Genomic DNA, 17,994 nt, shown 5'->3' on the forward strand with positions numbered 1-17,994 from the left:
TTCCTTTCAAAACACAGAGCTCTTTTATTTTTTCACAACTCTAACTGAACCATGGGATTTTTGTTTCTCAGAGAATAATACCTTTCTTGAATCCAAACTTTCTGAATTAGGGGGGAGTTCCTTGGCCCAGTTGAGCCTGATTCTGAAACGGTTTCTCCAACAAGGACTAACTTCACCTTGACTGTCTCCTGAAACTTCCACTTCATCAGATGATACTGTCTGACTGACTCCAATCTGCTCCAGGCTCTGGGGCAACTTGCTGTTGGAGTAACTATGACCTAACAATCCAATTCAACACGTTAATTTGGTTCTGCTCAACTTCTTTCTTTTTGAGAACTTATGGAAGTCGAACATAGTCTATTTGTACAAACCTAACCTTCCACAGCAAGACGTGTTGACCAAATATTTATGAAAACCATATATTTCCGTTCACCTTCCTGGTAGGCCCTTCAATCTCCTGTCCATTATTCTCCCCCTGTCATCACTGTCTTTCTGTTGTCTTGTTTTGTGGACTGACTGCGCTAAAGATGGGCACAGCAATCAAAACCATATTTGAGACTGTCAAACAAGCGATACAGTTGGCTCTGTGGAAGTAGATGCATGAAGTGCATGATGATAAATTTAAACATTGTGAGTTTGTGATTGAATAACAGCTGACATTTATTTCAATAACAGCAAAACACTGCAGATGCTGAAAATCTAAAACAAACACAGGATGCTGGAGAGACTCTAAGGCTGTGCCCTCAGGTCTGAATCTTCTCTCCCAACTGAAACATCTTCCCAACATCTACTCTGTCCAGGACATTCAATATGCTGTACGTTTCAATTAGACTCCCCATCATCCTTCTAAGCTCCATCGAGTATTGACCCAGTGTCCTCAAATGTTCCTCATATGTTAAGCTTTTCATTCCTGGCACCATTCTCATGAACCTCCTCTGAACATGCTCCAGGGCCAGTATATCCTTCCTGAGATATGGGGCCCAAAACTGCACACGATATTCCAAATGTGATTTGACCAGAGGTTTATAGAGCCTCAGAAGTACATCCCTGTTTTTATATTCAAGTCCTCTCAAAATAAATGCCATCATTGCATTTGCATTCCTAACTCCTGACACAACCTGCAAGTTTACCCCGAGAGAATCCTGGACTAGAGCTCTCAAGGCTCTTTGCACTTCAGACTTCTGAATTTTCGCCCCATTTAGAAAATGATACTCTTGATCAAGCCCTGGAGTTTTATTCACCTTTGAACCTTTTCAGATCTCCAGCACTGCCTCTTCTGTAATGTGAACTGTTTTCAATGCATCAATATTTATTTCCCCAAGTTCTCAAGCTCCATGTCTTTCTCCACAATAACCACTGAAACAAAATAATAATTAAGTGACTCTGCCACCTCCTGTACTTGATCTTTAAGGGGCTCCATTACCACACTATTTGCTCTTTAAGCCTTAATATTCTTGTTGAAAATGTTTGGATAATTTTAACCTTATCTGTCAAGATTACTTCATATCCCCTTTCTGTCCTCCTGATTTCCTTCTTAAGAATGCCCCTGCACCCCTTATACACTTCAAGGCTGACTTGATCCCAGTTGTCTCTACCTGATACATGCCTCCTTCACATTCTTGACCAGATTCTCGATGCCCCTATTCATCCCGTGTTCCCTACTGCTGCCAGCCTTACCCTTCACTCTAACATGATCAGACTGTTTCTGAACTCTCAGTATCTCACCTTTGAGCCTCTCACTTGCCAGATTGTCCTTTACCTGACAACAGTCTACACTAATCAGCTTTTGAAAGTTTCTGTCTTGTTCCATCAACATTGACTTACACCAATTTAGAACTGTAACTTTGGAACAAGGCCTATCCTTTCCCATAACGATTTTAAAACTCATAGAATTATGGGGAGCTACAGCTGTAATCAGAGCTAAGATCTTACTATTTTGTGTATTGCAAGATACCGTCACTCACAAGTCAGAGAGCCAGTTGTAGGTGATGATTCTGTTATTATTATCCCTTCTAAATCATGTTAATGGCATTCATAAATACAATCTCCAATTCAATTGCTCTTCTACAATTACAGCATAAGACAACGTGACATGTATTGCACTAGAACCATGATTTAAAAATGAAGTGAAAATTTACATTATATTCCCCAAATGTGAATGGGCCAAGTGTTAATGGATCTTCACTGACCAGGAGCAGATGCCCTAAGAACACACTTGTGTTAAATAATTTATTCAACTTGAGGAACAATCTGATTCTCATTTTCAAATCTCTTTGCACGTGCTGCCTCAACAGCAGCTGAGCTGGAGATGAACAATAATATTCCTTTCCGAACCGTGCTTACATTGACCAGCTTTGTTCCCATCGTTTAATGGAATTCTGGATGGTGATGAAGGGACATTTCACAGTATTCAGCATCTCCTCTCTGAGCTTCCTCTGTGTGACTGCGTAAATAAATGTGTTGATGCAGGAGCTGGATAACTGAAGCATTGTCCCCATGCGATCTCCCACCCAATATCCAGCTGCTGCTCCACTAGTAAGTCGCTGAATCGTGAGAGTTATGACACGAGTGATCCATAACAGAATAAAACTGCCCGGTATGGCAAAGAGCAAAATGATGGATCTTCTTTGATTCTTCATTTCTGGATCATTTGGCTTATCCCCGTTTTGTTGTCCTCTCAGCTTCCTGCGGACTGCAACATCCAGAAGGATGTGTCTGATGGTGACAGCATTGAGCAGCAGGATCAGGAAGAAAGGGAACACTGGAGTTAAAATGTGATCCCCCCAGTCAAAAGCTATCCATGCAGGATAGTAGCAGTATTCATAGGTTATTTTGCAATAGTATGGTTCATATTTAAAATACACTGGGATTTTGATGAATAAACTCAGTAAACTGACAGTTGTGATAATGACAGCTGCATTTCTCTCGGTGCAGAATTTTCTCTTCAGTTTCTGGAAACAAATAGCCACCATCCAGTCAAAGGTGAAGGTGACTGTGAGCCAGACTGAGCTACTTACAGCTGTGGAACCAATAACGTCTCTGATGCTACAACCAGGAGGGTAGGAGAAGAATACAATGCGTAGATATGAGCGATTCAGCTTGTCCAGTATGACCTGAACAAGGACAACCAGCAGATCTGCTCCAGCCATAGCGATCAGGTACAAGTTGACACCTTTAGAAAGACCACACTTCCTTCCTGATAGTGTCACAATTGCAATTAGGTTAGCTGTAAAGGTAATCAAAAAGGTCACGCAAACCTTTACCTGAAAATGTGTAAATAGTGTAAACAATAAAAAAAAACAATTTTACACTTGACATTAAATAAACATGGTGGATACATTGACCAAATGGATCAACAGTTCAGTTACTCAATGGACAATGAGAATTTTACCTTTGCAAAAATATAAGTCTATATCTTTTTTTCAGGAAGTGCAAGTTATATCAAGTGTTTTGCTGGGTTTCTTGCCTAGATGCCCCATGTCTTTTCCCTTCATATCTTACCAAAGGGACCTTATTAATGGCCCACTCCACTCCAAGTGCATCGCTCACATTCAATTCTATCCATAACATCCATGTTCCCTGAAAGAGTTGGCACTCACTGGATATCCACATAATGATCGACATCACTCGTGCCGATGCCAACTTTAAAATCCTACAGTGCACCTGGGCAAGCACTGTGAGGCCTGAACTGTCCTGCATGGTGACTGATAAAGAGAACCATTGGTTTGCCCCTGGCCTGGCAGACATGGGGAAATGGGTACTCCAGTTTGTGGGCAGGAACCTGGAGCTCCTGCTGGATGGGGTGATTCAGACAACAGATACCTTCTTCCTCTACAAACACCAACAGCGGTGGGCATGACAGCAACCCAAGCCAGCCTGGTCTGTGATTACCACCGAGGTCAGTGCAGTCTCAGCAGTATGAAGAACTGACTAGCAGTGTAGGGAGATGGTTCTTCTCCACTCTGCCAACCTGCCACCATCTTCTCTCCTCTACCTCACACTCACTCTATCTCTGATCCTGTCTCTCCTTCTGAAATGGCCCAATGCTACCACTCACAGTGTTGCCTGAACCATCTTCCCTCACTTACTCTCACTCTCCCTACCCATAACACCACTTGCCCTTGGCACGGCCTCCTCACTCACTCGGGTCACCTTCCCACCTCCACCAAATGTCACAGCTGTCCCACCCACTTTCAGCTCCCTTCATCCCTTCCTCTCTCTCACTCCAGGAGGAAAACAGCCCTCAATAGGGCAGAAAGCATCAGGGCAGATGGTGGGCTGTCAGACATTCAACTCCTCATCCCCCTGTGAGGATAAGACCCTGACTGTCTGATTGATCCTGTCCAATCCTCTGGACTAGTATCAGAGGCTGCCCTTGATTTACTCTGTGAGTGACGTCTATCTCATTTGTCTTGACTGAAGATGCTGACACCCATGACAAGCTTTCTGCCTTTGTCTCCGAGCTCAATGGCAAGGCAAGGCAATCGGAATCAGGGGATGCTACAAACGTTCACTCACCGAATGAGAGCAGCTCCAACAACACTCAAGAATCCCAACACCATTCAGGACGATGCAGCCCGTGTGATTGGCACTTCATCCACTTCCTTCTGCACTGACTCCATTGGCAGAGGGACAGCAGTGTGTACCATCTACAGATGGATTATAATAACTCACCAAGACCCCTCAGACAGCACCAAGGGTGATGACAGTGTCACCTACAATTTTCCCTCCAAGCCATAACTATCCCGACGTGGATCTAATTCGCTGTTCTTTCTCTGTCACAATCCTGGAAATCCATTCCTCCATAATCTGCACAGGCTCAGCAGATCAGGAAGGCAGCTCAACACCACCTTCTCAAGAATGGTTAGAGATGGGCAATAAACACTGGTCCAATCAGTGACCCGTCACATCCTCATAAAGAATATTTAAAAATACATTGATCCTTCACAGGGTGTGAGGAGCTTCAGGATGTTCTGATGGTGCAAAAGGCCTGACATAGTCCATTCCTGAGGGCAATTCTTTGGTGTGAGAGAGCACACATTCCATTGCAGTGAAGGTGCATCTCCCCACTTTGCTTCAATGCACAAAACAACATCCAAATACAATGCATCCAGTCTTGTATTCCAAGACTGAAGCTTGGAACTATATGAAATAGGTTTCTTGAAATCAATAAAAATATACTTACCTCAGATTTAATTCCTGAAATAAATTGAATGCACAGAATTTAATTGAAGCAGATTGACCCCAATTTGGCTGCATGTTCAAACTGGTGAAGAGACTACAGCTAAAATAAGGAGAAACATCACGGGATGTTAATGATCAACAGTATCTGACATAAAACTGTAAATGTCTGAGGAAGCAACAAATACTACACCAACAAATTACATGATCACAGCAGTCAAACCAGCAACAGTTACAATAACTCACACAGAACTCCAGTGACTCCAAGGATGGGATAGAAAATGGGTTCAATATCAAAGAGCAGAAACATTAGATCCACCATATTCATGTTGTGTGGGGAATTCGAGTGTCCTCCAGCAATAAAACAGGTTTCATTAACACTCTGAGCTCACTCAGTTAGTGAAGACAATCACTGAGCCCAGGAGGCTTATGTAACCGTTGTAATTCATTCCAGCCACTGGAGTAAACAGATTACTTTTATTATTTTGGAAACTTCGAATTTTATCTATTGGTTTAGGCTTGGATGCACAGTCTATCTCTTCCTGCCATGGTCTGTTTATCATATTCCTTATGAGTATCTTTTTCTATTATGGACCAGAATAAACTTCCGCAAAATATGTTAAGAAGATCGTCTAGATCCTAAAATTTTTTTCTTAAAGGGAAGTGTGTGGTGGTTCATGCCAGATGCAATTTGATTGGTCAAACTAGTTAAGCAAAACACATTTTATTTTTACACTACAGTTAAACTGCAGTCAAAATCAAAATTAAAGAAAAAAGTTAGCTTAACTGTAACTCTACTGAAATCCAAAATTAATTGATCTATGAACTAATACCAGTTAATTGTTGCAGTACAACAACATTCTATAAACAGTCCCTTGGCAAAGGCATATTCAGTAAAACAGATTGTCTCCCATGCAATTCTAGCAACTGGAAGAGAACCCCAGTTTTTAGCTGTAACAGAGAGAGGAACAAGACCTTCAACATTTACCTTCAAGATCCCAGCAACTGCAGAAAGGTAAAACTAAAAGTCCTGGGTCTTTGGGAGCTTAATCCCACTCATTCAGGCTGCTTCTGTTGTTCCAAATTAAAAAATACCATGGATCCCTCACAAGCTGTTTACTCTGTTGTCTTTGGAGCAGATTGTTCAGGATCTCTGTCTCAACATTTCTTCATAAAAAAAACCAGGAGCAAATACACCTCTTAAAACCATAGCATCGTCACATTTCCCTCCCCTTAAAGAAAAAACATCAATTTACAAAGATTACTTAAGTTTTAAAAACCTTTAGCCTGACACTTTTAACACCCTACAGCAAATATACATTACATTGTATCTAAGCATGCAAACATTCACTACCACAGTCCATTTCAGTCTGTTTTGTCCCACCACCGAGCACCTCCATCTTCCTTCATCAAAGTCATGACAACACATCAGTAATTACATTCTCTTGTCATGTTACATATCTGTTTTTAAATTGAATGGCTACAAAAAATATGCTTCATCAAAACAGTCTGGACTTTTTGTCCTTATTTTTTTCCAAAAGCCTTACAGATTCATGATCGGTATGCACAATATGTCTCCGACACATTCCTGGCAATGAGTGTTTGAAATGTTGCAATGCCAACACCATGCTCAAGATCTGTTCCTCAATTGTGGAATATTTCAGTTGATAATTTTTGATATTATGGAAAAATACTCAATAGGTCTTTGTATCTTCTCATCATCTTCTTACAAGTGTCCAGCACCAATACCCAGATCAATTACATCACTAGCCACCTTGAATGGCTTTGTGTAATTAAGTTGTGGCTAATACTGGGGCAGTGATTAACACAGCTTTCAGATTAACAAATGCCTTCTCACATTCCTCCATCCAGTGCAAGTTTCTGCATTTCTTCAAAATGTCAGTCGGTGCAGCACACACACTGATAAAGCTCAGCAAGACTTTCTGATTAAACCACTCAGTCCCAGGAATTGCAGTGTTTCCCTCTCCATTGATGGTATAGCAACCTCCCCAATAACTTTTGTTTTCACATCCCATGGAACCACCTACCAACATCAAATAACAAGACCCAGGAATGGGACTTGGGCTTTGAAAGGTGGCTGGTACATTTTTCATATCAAATGGCATGACTTTAAACTGGAACAGCCCATTCAGGGTCAAAACCAAAATTTACTTCACTCTTTTGGGTAAAGTAGATTAGATTCCCTACAGTGTGGAAACAGGCCCTTCTGCCCAACAAGTCCACACCGACCCTCCGAAGAGTAACGCGCACAGTCCCATTTCCCTCTGACTAATGTACCTAACACTACGGGAAATTTAGCACGGCCAATTTACCTGACCTGCACATCTTTGGACTGTGGGAGGAACGCGGAGCACCCGGAGGAAACCCCCGCAGACACGGGGAAAATGTGCAAACTCCACACAGACAGTAGCCCGAGGCTGAAATTGACCTTGGACCCTGGTATTGTGAGGCAGCAGTGCTAACCACTGAGCCACCATGCCGCCCCAATATCCTCAGAGTAAGCGCAAAGTAAAAATGTAAGTTGCTTCTCCCACCTTCTCAATACAGTCTTCCAACATGTAATAGGATATCAATCAGATTTTGGGACTACATTGACTTTGTGATGGTCCACACATAATCGTTGGATAGCATGTGGTTTTTGACATCATTACCATACGCGAGCGTCATTCACTGCAACTCAGTTTGATTTCATTGGCTCTGAACATGTGTTTAATCTCTTTTTGAACCTGTCCCAACTTTGGATGGTTAAGTCTATAGGATATACTTAATGGGAATAGCATTTCTTCTACCTACATCATACAAAGTCAGGTTAGTACTTCCCAACTTATTCCCACCTATCCTCCCCGTATGTGTAATAACACTTACAGGTCATTTCAGATTTTATCTGAAATTCACAAATTACCTATTTCTCTTTAATTAATTTCAGGGGTGTTCTCACCCATTACCCAAAAACTAATGGAAATGGATTGAATTTAGTTAATGTATTAGGTGCATTCCTAATTGCAAAATGTACAAATGGAATTCCTTTATCCCAAATCACTGTGTTAGTTTGACTCGGATCCCTCAACACGATCTTTTACATTGCTGCCACAGTTCTCATGCTCCCTCTGATTCTAGATGATACTCAGTGGGTTTCAACTATTTTCTTCGTAAGTCATCCATAGCTTCCTTCAATAATTTTGATCGAAAATGTGAACATTGATCCAATTGTATTTCTGTGGTAGTCCATATCAAGTGAAAGACTTGAGGAAATTTTCTACAACCCTTTTAGCCATGACAGTGCAAAATGGAATAACCTCTGGAAATCTAGTAGATCTATCCATGTTGGTCAATAAATACAGATTCCCACTTCTTGTTTTAAGTAAGGTCTTATCCAATCAATTAACACTCTTGTAAAATGTTTCTCAAATGTAGGAATGGGTATAAAGGGTACTAGTTTTCTCACTTCCCAAGGATTTCCATTTACCTAACATGTAAGACATATTTGGCAAAATTCAACACGTCATGTCCAGGCCAATAGATCTTTATTTTTGCTTGACTTTTTCTTCCTCCTAAATGATCCCCAGCTGGTAATACATGGGTTGTCTACAACACCTCCATTCTATGATCCACCAGTAATGCAACTTGATGAACTTCTGCCCAGTTCTCCTCATTGGGACATCATTGTTAAAATGGTGACATTCTGGGACACACTCGGATTCTTTAGCTGTGTATGCTTTTTGATACAACTGCTTTAGTTTCTGTTATAATCTCTCTGTGATAATTCAGTTAATTTCTCTGAACGAGAAATATCCACTTTGTCTTCCACCTGTTCTTGTTTTTTTTTCTCAACCATTTGATCAAACATAGTCTTTGACAAAATGACCTTTAACTTCCTTATCTTTATTCCTTGACTTCTCCTGCTGCTTCAGCTTGTGGCTTTGTAACCCTATTGCCACACAGGCTGGAAAAATTCCTGTTGCACCTCAGTTGTCTGTTTGTCCACTGGCTTTTTAACCACAGTAGGCTTCACTCCCCTGTGATCCAGCTATATCATTACTAACGATAAATTGGTTTACTGGAACTGAGAGTTCCTCCAGTACTCCTTCCACCATTTAGCTACATTTCACCAGACTCTCCAACCTCACTTTATATCATGGCACACTGCTCCTCTCACCATGAATTCCACATAATACCACTTTACCTCACAACACTCCTTCTGAATTACACACCTTCTCATCTCTCACCATCAAAGATTGACTTGTATCTCTTAAAATTTTAATTTCTTTCCCTGCTCCACTTGGCGTACGCACACACACAGGCTTTACCCTCACAAGAAAATTCTTTAAAGCGATCTGTCACTTTCTTCTCAACCAATCCCTGACCAGGCTGTACATTATGGTGCAGCTTTTTACCTTCCACTGTGCTTTCCTTTTCCATTTCAAGGAACCTCCCGGGCTCATCCCAGTGCTTTTTCTAACCCACCAACACTATGTCCCTCATGTGGCCCATCTCATTGCAATGAAAACAGCTGAGCTTTTTTACTTCTCTCTGCCCATCGCAGGTTCCCTGTTTACCCTGTAATAAACTATCTTTACTATCATCAATGGGATCTCCCTTTCCCTTACCGCTTGAGAATTTCACTTTTCCCCCATTTCTATTGTCGGAAGCCAAATTTTGATTTATGAACCAACTCTTAATCATTTGGCATTTCCATTGCTAATCTTGCTGTTTTAACTCTCTGCAATTTTTGAATGCCCTGTAAGTAATTGTCTCTCTAAGAGAGTCATATATTTGATCTATTTTCAATCCCTTTATCAAAAATACTTTGTTTGATCCTTTCAAACTCAATATGCATTTGACTAGTTTCTCTCCTTAAATTCCTGAAATGCTGTCTGTAGGTTTCTGGTGCTTTTATGTTGGCCTTTATCATGTCATTATACTCCCCAGATAACTCCTCTGATAGTGATACAAATCCCTCACAAGGTCTATGTCCAAATGAATTTTTGGATCAACAATAACCACATGATCACAGACTATTTCATTTGTTTCCCCACTTTCTCAAATGTAATGAGAAGGGTTCCTGTATCCTTCTCATCGAACTTAGGCAACACTTGGCCCAATTTAAACAGATCCCCATCGGCCTTTGGCTACAGTGGGATTGCTCTCTATCACTATCTTCATCCCCAGTTCTATTTTTCGTTTCTACCTTTGCAATTTTAAGTCGAGTCTGGCCTCTCAGTTCCAAGTTCAAAAACTCTCTCTGTTTCTCTTTCTTCTCTCAATTTGCCTCTTTCTTCTTTCTATTTCTGCTTTTCCTCTGCTTTCATTGTAATTCAAACTGTTTTATTTCCCTTTCTCTTTCTCTTTGTTCAGCCAGGACTATTCTTTCCTTTCCTTTGCCATTGCCTCGACTTTAAGCTGCTTCATGTACAATTGTATTTTAGACATTTCCCAAGATTCCAAATAGCATGATCCTTGTTCTGTGGGAGTTTGACCACACCCATCCAGGCTGCTTCTATTGTTCCAAATTTAAACAAAAACACCCATGTCCTCACACGTTGTCTACTCTAGTGGCTCTGGTAGCCTGCTCAGAATCTCTGCCTTAAAACTGTTCTTCAAAAAAAACCAGTATAAAATAACCTCTTAAAGTCACAGTATCAGCACAGTTCACTTTTCACTGCCCAGTTCTCTTTCAAATATTTCCTGAGTGTTGGTGGGAATGGTTGGTTAAACCCTGGACTCGCTTGCACATCGACTGTGCAGGTCCTTTCATGGGGTCAATGTTCTTAGTCATTATGAACATTGACTCAAAGTGGTTGGATGTGCATCGAGTTCATTCCTCAAACACACAGCTGCCAATTGAATAATGGTGCAAATTTGTTTGCAATACAATAAGTTCCGGAAGTGTTGGTCACAGATAATGGGCCATCGTTTCCCAGCAGGGAATCTGACAATTTCCTCAAATCAAATAGTCTTTAATAGATCAGGACAGTTCCATACAATGCACCATCCAATGGTCTGGCAGAAAGAACAGTCCAAACTTTGAAGGCAGGCTTAATGAAACAGTCTACAGCTTCACTCAAGACCTAACTGTCGCAGTTCCTGTTTGATGATGGGACCACTCGTCATGCAATGACAGGGATGGCTCCAGCAGAATTACTGTTGTAGAGAGGACTCTGTATCAGGTTAAATCTAATCTTCCTGGACCCTGGGGGGATGAGTGAAACCGCATCAAGAATGCGATTGTTGGACACAAGACCCTGATAAGTGAGACAGGATACTTCAGGGGTTTGGTGTAGGAACCATGGGAATGGCCCTGCATGGGTAAGAGGCATTGTCAGCGTGAGGTCAGGGTACAGTGATGTACAAAGTTCAGGGAGGTACAAAGTTCAGGGAAGTGGGACAGTCCTGAATAACACGTGAACCGTATGAAAATTGCAAACTCACAAACTCTGCGGGAGCGAAACATGCTGACCCCTCGACAGCCTTTCTGAATGTTCCGGAACCCATGGGTTCTCCCTCTCCATCAAGGGTTGAAGGTTCCTCCGAATCTGAGATGCCGGATGTTGTTGCCTCAATGCCTTTGGCGTCTGAAAAGGAGAATGAATTTCTTCTGAAATCCTCTGGGAGCAAGAGGGGGCCACTGTGCATTACACGCTGCCTGTATCAGAGACGGAACTGGAGGAACCTGACCCAGTGCTAAAGTGCCCAGGAGGAGCTAGAAAACAAAGATTCTGCCTCTGTCCTTGGAATCAGAGGGGTGGGAATGTCGTGATTGTAAGGAGGTCAGCAGGTGGACCTCATAGAATGTTTAAAGACCTGGTGATCAGAGTTCAGGACCGGTATGTTCCAATAAGGAGCAAGGGCAAGGATGGCAAGGTAAGGGATCCTTGGAAACGAGGGAGGTTGTGAATTCGGTCAAAAGAGAAAAAACAGGGTATGTAAGGTTTAGGAAGCTAAAATCAGACAAGGCCTGCAAGGAGTATAACGAAAGCAGGAAAGAACTCAAGCAGAGAATCAGGAGAGCAAGAAGGGGCCATGAAATGAGCTTGGTAAGTCAGGTTAAAGAGAATCCCAAGGCATTCCATAACTTTACCAAAATCAAGAGGATAAACTGGGAGATGGTAGGATCACTCAAGGATAAAGGAATGAACTTGTGCTTGGAGGCAGAAGATGTGGGTGAGATCCTAAATGAGTGCTTTGTGTCAGTATTCACCCAGGAGAAGGATATGGAGGGTAATGAGATTTGTGTGGAGTACACTAACATGCTCGGGCACTTTGAGATTGAGAGAAAAGTGGTGTTGAGTTTCTTGAAATGCATTATGGTGGATAAGCCCCCAGGGTCCAATGGTATTGACCCGGTGGTAGTATTAGAGGTGAGAGAGGGGATTGCTGGGGCCACGACCAAGGATTTTTTAAATCTCGTTAGCCAATGGAGCAGTCCTGAGGTCAGAGGAGTAGCTAATGTTGTTCCTCTGTTCAAAAAGGGAAATAGGGATAATCCAGGAAACTACAGTTCAGTGGGTATCCCATCGGTGTTTGGGAAGCGACAGGAGAGAATTCTTAGGGACAGATTTACCCGAATTTGGAAAAGCGTGGCCTAATTAGGGACAGTCAGCAAGGCTTTGTGCAGGGCAGATCATGTCTTACGAACTTGATTGAATTTTTAGAGAAGGTGACAAAGATGATTGATGAGAGTAGAGCAGTGGATGTTGTCCATATGGTTTTAGTGAGGCATTCGACAGGACCCTCATGGCAGGCTCATCCACAAGCGTAAGATGCATGGGATGCATCCTGACCTGGCCAGCTGGATTCAGAGTTGGCTTGCCCATTGAAGACAGAGGGTAGTGGTGGAAGGGTGTTTTTCTGGCTGGAGGTCCATGACTAGTGGTGTTCCACAGGGATCCGTACTGAGACCTGTCCTGTTTGATATATTTATGACAGACTTGGATGAAAATGTAGATGATTGCGCTCGTATGTTCGCAGATGACACAATGATCAGTGAAATTGTGGACCGTGTAGAAGGTTGTCAAAGGATACAGTAGGATATATGTCAGTCACAGATACGGGCAGAGTATTGCATTCAATTCTGGTTGCCATATTACAGGAAGGATGTGGAGGCTTTGTAGAGGGTGCAGAAGAAGTTTATCAGGATGTCAGCTGGATTAGAGAGTCTGAGCTGAAAGGAGAGGCTGGAAAAACTCAGGTGATGTTCTCTGGAGGGGTGGATGCTGAGGGGACACTTGATAGAAGCCTACAAAATTATGAGATGCAGAGATGCAGAGGGGCATGCACTTAAGGTGAGAGGGAGTAAGTTCAAGGGAGATATGAGGGGCAGAGAGTGGTCGGAGTGCTGCCAGGGTTAGTGGTGGAGGCAGATATGACAGAGGAGTTAAAGGGACTTTTAGAGAAGGACATCAATATGTAAGGTATGGAGGGGCTGCATGGTGGCTGGGGCAGCATGGTGGCTCAGTGGTTAGCACTGCTGCCTCACAGCGCCAGGGATCCTGGTTCGATCCCACCCTCGGGTGACTCTCTGTGTGGGGTTTGCACATTCTCTCCGCGTCTACATGGGTTTCCTCCAGGTGCTCTGGTTCCATCCTACAATCCAAAGGTCTGCAGTTCAGGTGAAATGGCCATACTAAATTGCCCATAGTGCTCGGGGATGAGTGGGTTATGTGCATTAGGCAGGGGTAAATGTGGAGTAATAAGGTAGGGAATAGCTAAAGGTGGGATACTCTTCAGAGGGTCGGTGTGGATTTGTTGGGCCGAAGGGCCGGTCTCTGTCTGGTAGGGATTCTATGATTCTCTGATCTGCACCAAGGGCAGGAAGAAGGGGTCAGTTTAATATCGCCTCATGTTCGGCACAACATGGTGCACTGAAGGGCTCAGTCCTGTCCAGCTCTGTGTTCTATGTCCTATGTTCTGTTTTCTATGTTCTATGTTGTGTGTTCCATGCCCTAAAATGAGTTTCCTGATTAGGACTATCACCCGATCGAATCAGGGAGCTCACTGTTGCTGGGTCAAAATCCTGGGATTCTCACCCTTATAGTATTGTGGGTCAACCCTCAGCACATGGACTGCAGTGGGTCAAGACGGCAGCTCACCACCACTTTCTCAAGGGCAACAAGAGATAGGCATTAAATGCTGGGCCCGGCCAGCAGTAAAGGAAATCTGCACAACCCACAGAGTACTTTAAAAATGAGTCATTGTTGCAATGTAGCAGTGAATCTGTACACAGTGAATTCAGCAATAAGAGAAATGATCAAACAATCTGCTTTCAGTGATGTTGGTTCGAGGATAAATATTAGCCAGAAGACCATGGATGACATCACTGCTTGTCCTCAAAGGAGGGCTGTGGGAAATGTTACACCCAATGAGGAGCGTGGACTGGTGTAGTGTTACCAGCTCATCTGAAGTGGAATTCTGTCAGCCTCAGTCATGTGCTTGATCACATGACCCTGTGATGCAGAGGTGAGAATATCACCATAGAGCCAGGACTGTTACTTGTAGTTAGTGTAGACCTCGGAGGACAGAATTGTCGTGTTCAGTAGATTGATGTGAATGTTTTGTAACTTTGCTTCCAGTCACTTTTTCAAAGAATATTTGACATATTGAATAATTACAAGAAATTTATACGTTATTGCATTTCTCAACTTTTCTCTGAATTTAGACTGAGCCAATGCACAGGAGCTCAGCAGGTGAAACATATCTCCAGTATACTTTGTGAGAAGTAAGAGATCAGTATAATGGTCTGGCTCATAAAATGTATCTGTAATCCTCAAAATGAGGAAAAACATCCTATATGGTATCCACAGCACAATGAAAGTGCCAGAAATGGTGAACAATAAAGTGATGGATTTCCTTCGGCTCTGCATCTCTGGATCGTCGCTGTTCTGGGTGTTGCGTTGACCTTGCAGTGCTCTGCGGGTTCGATTAGCCATCACAATGTGTCGGACAGTCAGTGCATTGAGCAGTAAAATGAGAAAGTGTGGCAATAGTGGGTTTAAAATTGTGTCAATTCAGTCAAACCTGATCCATCCTGACAAGATAAAGTAGTCTGGTTTGAAATGAGCACCCCATTCCACATTGTTAATGATATAGATTGGACCAACAGCAAACTACAAGGGAATATTTTTGAGTGAGAACACAACACACACAGTCACGATCACCACAGCTGCAGTTTCCTCCCTGCAATATTTTGCTTTCAACCTCTGGCAACAAATGAGGACAAAGCGATCGACAGTGAAAGCGACCGTGAGCCAAACAGAGCAGTCAACAGCTGTGTAGTTGATCACCTCATTGATGCTCCTTATTGAGGTGAAGTGTAGAAATGAAAATGGGAAATAGCAGTAAAGCATGTAGTAGATTATCACATTGGAAATAATGACCAGGAGATCAACTGTCGTCATACCCACCAAATAAAGGGAGATCCCTTTGGATAGACCACAGCCTCCATGAGTTAGAAGGACAATTGTGTCCCATCTCGTCCCCCGACTAATTTAAATCCTCCCAAGTTGCTCCAGCAAATCTCCCCACAGGTTTGTTAGTCCCCCTCCAATTCAGGTGTAGCCCGTCCTCCTTAGACAGAACACCCCTACTCCAGAAGAGATTCCAATGATCCAAAATTATGAATCCTTCTCCCCTGCAACAGCTCTTTAACCTCACATTTATCTGCCCTATCCTCCTAGTCCTACTCTCACTAGCACATGGCAATGGGTGTCATCCAGACATTGCTACTTTCCAGGACCTATTTTTTAACCTCCTCCCTAATTTCCCATGTTCTCTTCTCAGAACTTCATCCTCTTCTCTTCCTCTGCCGTTAAAGGCTCACAATATTTCTGTTGTATCTTCCCTTTGGTGCAGACACAAAGCCAGACAGTTTGTTGTGGTCTCCAGCCGTCATCAGCCAAGGGAGCGGACATGTTGCTGTGCAGCACCACACTACATCGATCTTACACCCGCACCATGTGACAACAGTGTCCAGTTTGTATGAATGGTGTCATCCAAAATGGAATAAAATGAATGGAACGATATTGGTATCATTGACAGTCACGCATCACACTCCATGAGACACACATCGACACTTCCTTGGAAAGTCTTCCATATCTAGATTTATTCTCTCTTTAGAGAGCTAATCGACCCTCCCCAATTTACTCGACCTCACTCTTTCTCTGTCCAAACATAAATTACCTGAGTCCTTTGGTTCAGCACAACACACCATGTTTTTCACAGATTTTGGCTTCACTGTCTGCAGCCCAACAATGTCTCTTTCCCTGAACTCTAGTACCATGGCCCCTTTCACCTTCCCATTGCTTTCAGACAGGACCCTTCCTCAGGATCTGTTGTGCCTTTTCCAGCTCCAAGCTTCATCAACTCTAATTTCTCCAGCATCTGCAGGTCCCCATTGTCTCCTTATTATTGAAGTGATTGATGCTGGAAATAAAGGAGGTCAGTGATGTGTATATGCCCTGCATGACCTTTCTGTTACTCAGTGTGTGTTGTTACATTGATGATGTGAACCTCCTGATCAACCGGAATATTAGATCTACTCGTTCCCTCCTGGTCCTGTCGGTGCAGGGTAATAAACTGTTCGCTGTCCTGGTCTGGAATACACACACAAAGGAACCTTTAGAAAGTTCGGCAGGAAGTCAGGGTTGAAGTGGACACCAAGCAGGTTAATCAGTCTGGAGCCAGACAAAAGGGATTTCAATTGTATGAAGAAACTAAAGAATTTGGGATTGTTCCCTTATTCAAAATTTTGAAAAGTTTTGATAGATTTGAGAGAGACAAAATCCTTTGAGCAGAGAGTCAGTAACCAAAGGTTAGATAAAATCTCTTTGCCCATTCCATTCTTAATCTCTCTCCTGTACTTTGTGTATTCTGCTTGGATCGGGACTGAATGATGAAGCTGTCAGTGTGGAGCTGCCCTGCTCAGTTGCTGATATTTGCCCCAGGAATGGCAGACACGGGGAAATTAGTACCCCACACTGCGGGCAGGCTCCTGCTCCTGACGCAGGCCTTTCTCCAGCTCCAGGGGCAGGAGAGGAGACCCCAACACCAGCCCATGCCAGCCCTGTCTGAGGTTCCCACCCGGGTCAGTGCAGTCTCAGCCGCCTGGAGGAATGCCCAGCGCTGTCCGAGGAAGGTCAAGTCCTTCTCCAATCTGCCAGGTTACGTTGCACCATCTTCTCTCCAATACCTCACACTCACTCTGTTTCTGCTCCAGTACCCACCACCCACTAAAGCTCATCCTTTCCCACTCTCACTATTGTCTGCAACATCTCCCCCACTGGCTGTTATCCAGCCCAACCCCCAACACCACTAACCCTGCATGCCCTCTGCACTGCCTACTCACTCAGTCAGGGTACCATGCCATCCGTACCAACAGCACCAGCTGTGCCACCCACTTTCATCTCCCTTAATACCAGCCTCACTCTCTTTCCAGGAGGAGAACAGCCCAAACAGGACAGAAAGACTCAAGGCGGGAGGCAGGCTGCCTGCCATTCAATAGCTCTCCCATGATAAGGAGAGGATCCTGACTCTGACTGCCCCGAACAGGCCCTGGACTGGTACCGGAGGCTGCCCCTGACTTACTGCACAGGGAACCCCTGAGAGAAAGCTCTCCGCCTTGACTTGACTGGGGCCTGCTGACAACTCTGACAAGCTTCCTGGCTTTGTGTCTGTGCTCAATGGCAAGGTCAGACAGCAGTGTATGAGTCTGGCTGAGAGAGATCATGAGCAGAAAATGTAAGCCAAAGCAATGGGAGGAGGGATGCTTGAGCATCCAGGCCGGCTCTGAGTGAGTAA

At 43.4% G+C, this 17,994-nt stretch overlaps 1 protein-coding gene across 1 annotated transcript; it reads right to left on the bottom strand.

Annotated features, from left to right (window-relative positions):
- Positions 1-2,339: 2,339 nt before the first annotated feature.
- LOC148149027 (putative G protein-coupled receptor 139) lies at positions 2,340-3,149 on the bottom strand. Its single transcript, XM_087991742.1, has one exon. The coding sequence runs from the start codon at positions 3,147-3,149 to the stop codon at positions 2,340-2,342; it is 810 nt and encodes a 269-aa protein (XP_087847868.1).
- Positions 3,150-17,994: the final 14,845 nt, after the last annotated feature.

Source organism: Chiloscyllium plagiosum, unplaced genomic scaffold, assembly GCF_037043375.1.
Source record: "Chiloscyllium plagiosum isolate Xiang-an unplaced genomic scaffold, Cpla_swu_hap1 HiC_scaffold_10, whole genome shotgun sequence".
Classification (NCBI taxonomy): domain Eukaryota; kingdom Metazoa; phylum Chordata; class Chondrichthyes; order Orectolobiformes; family Hemiscylliidae; genus Chiloscyllium; species Chiloscyllium plagiosum.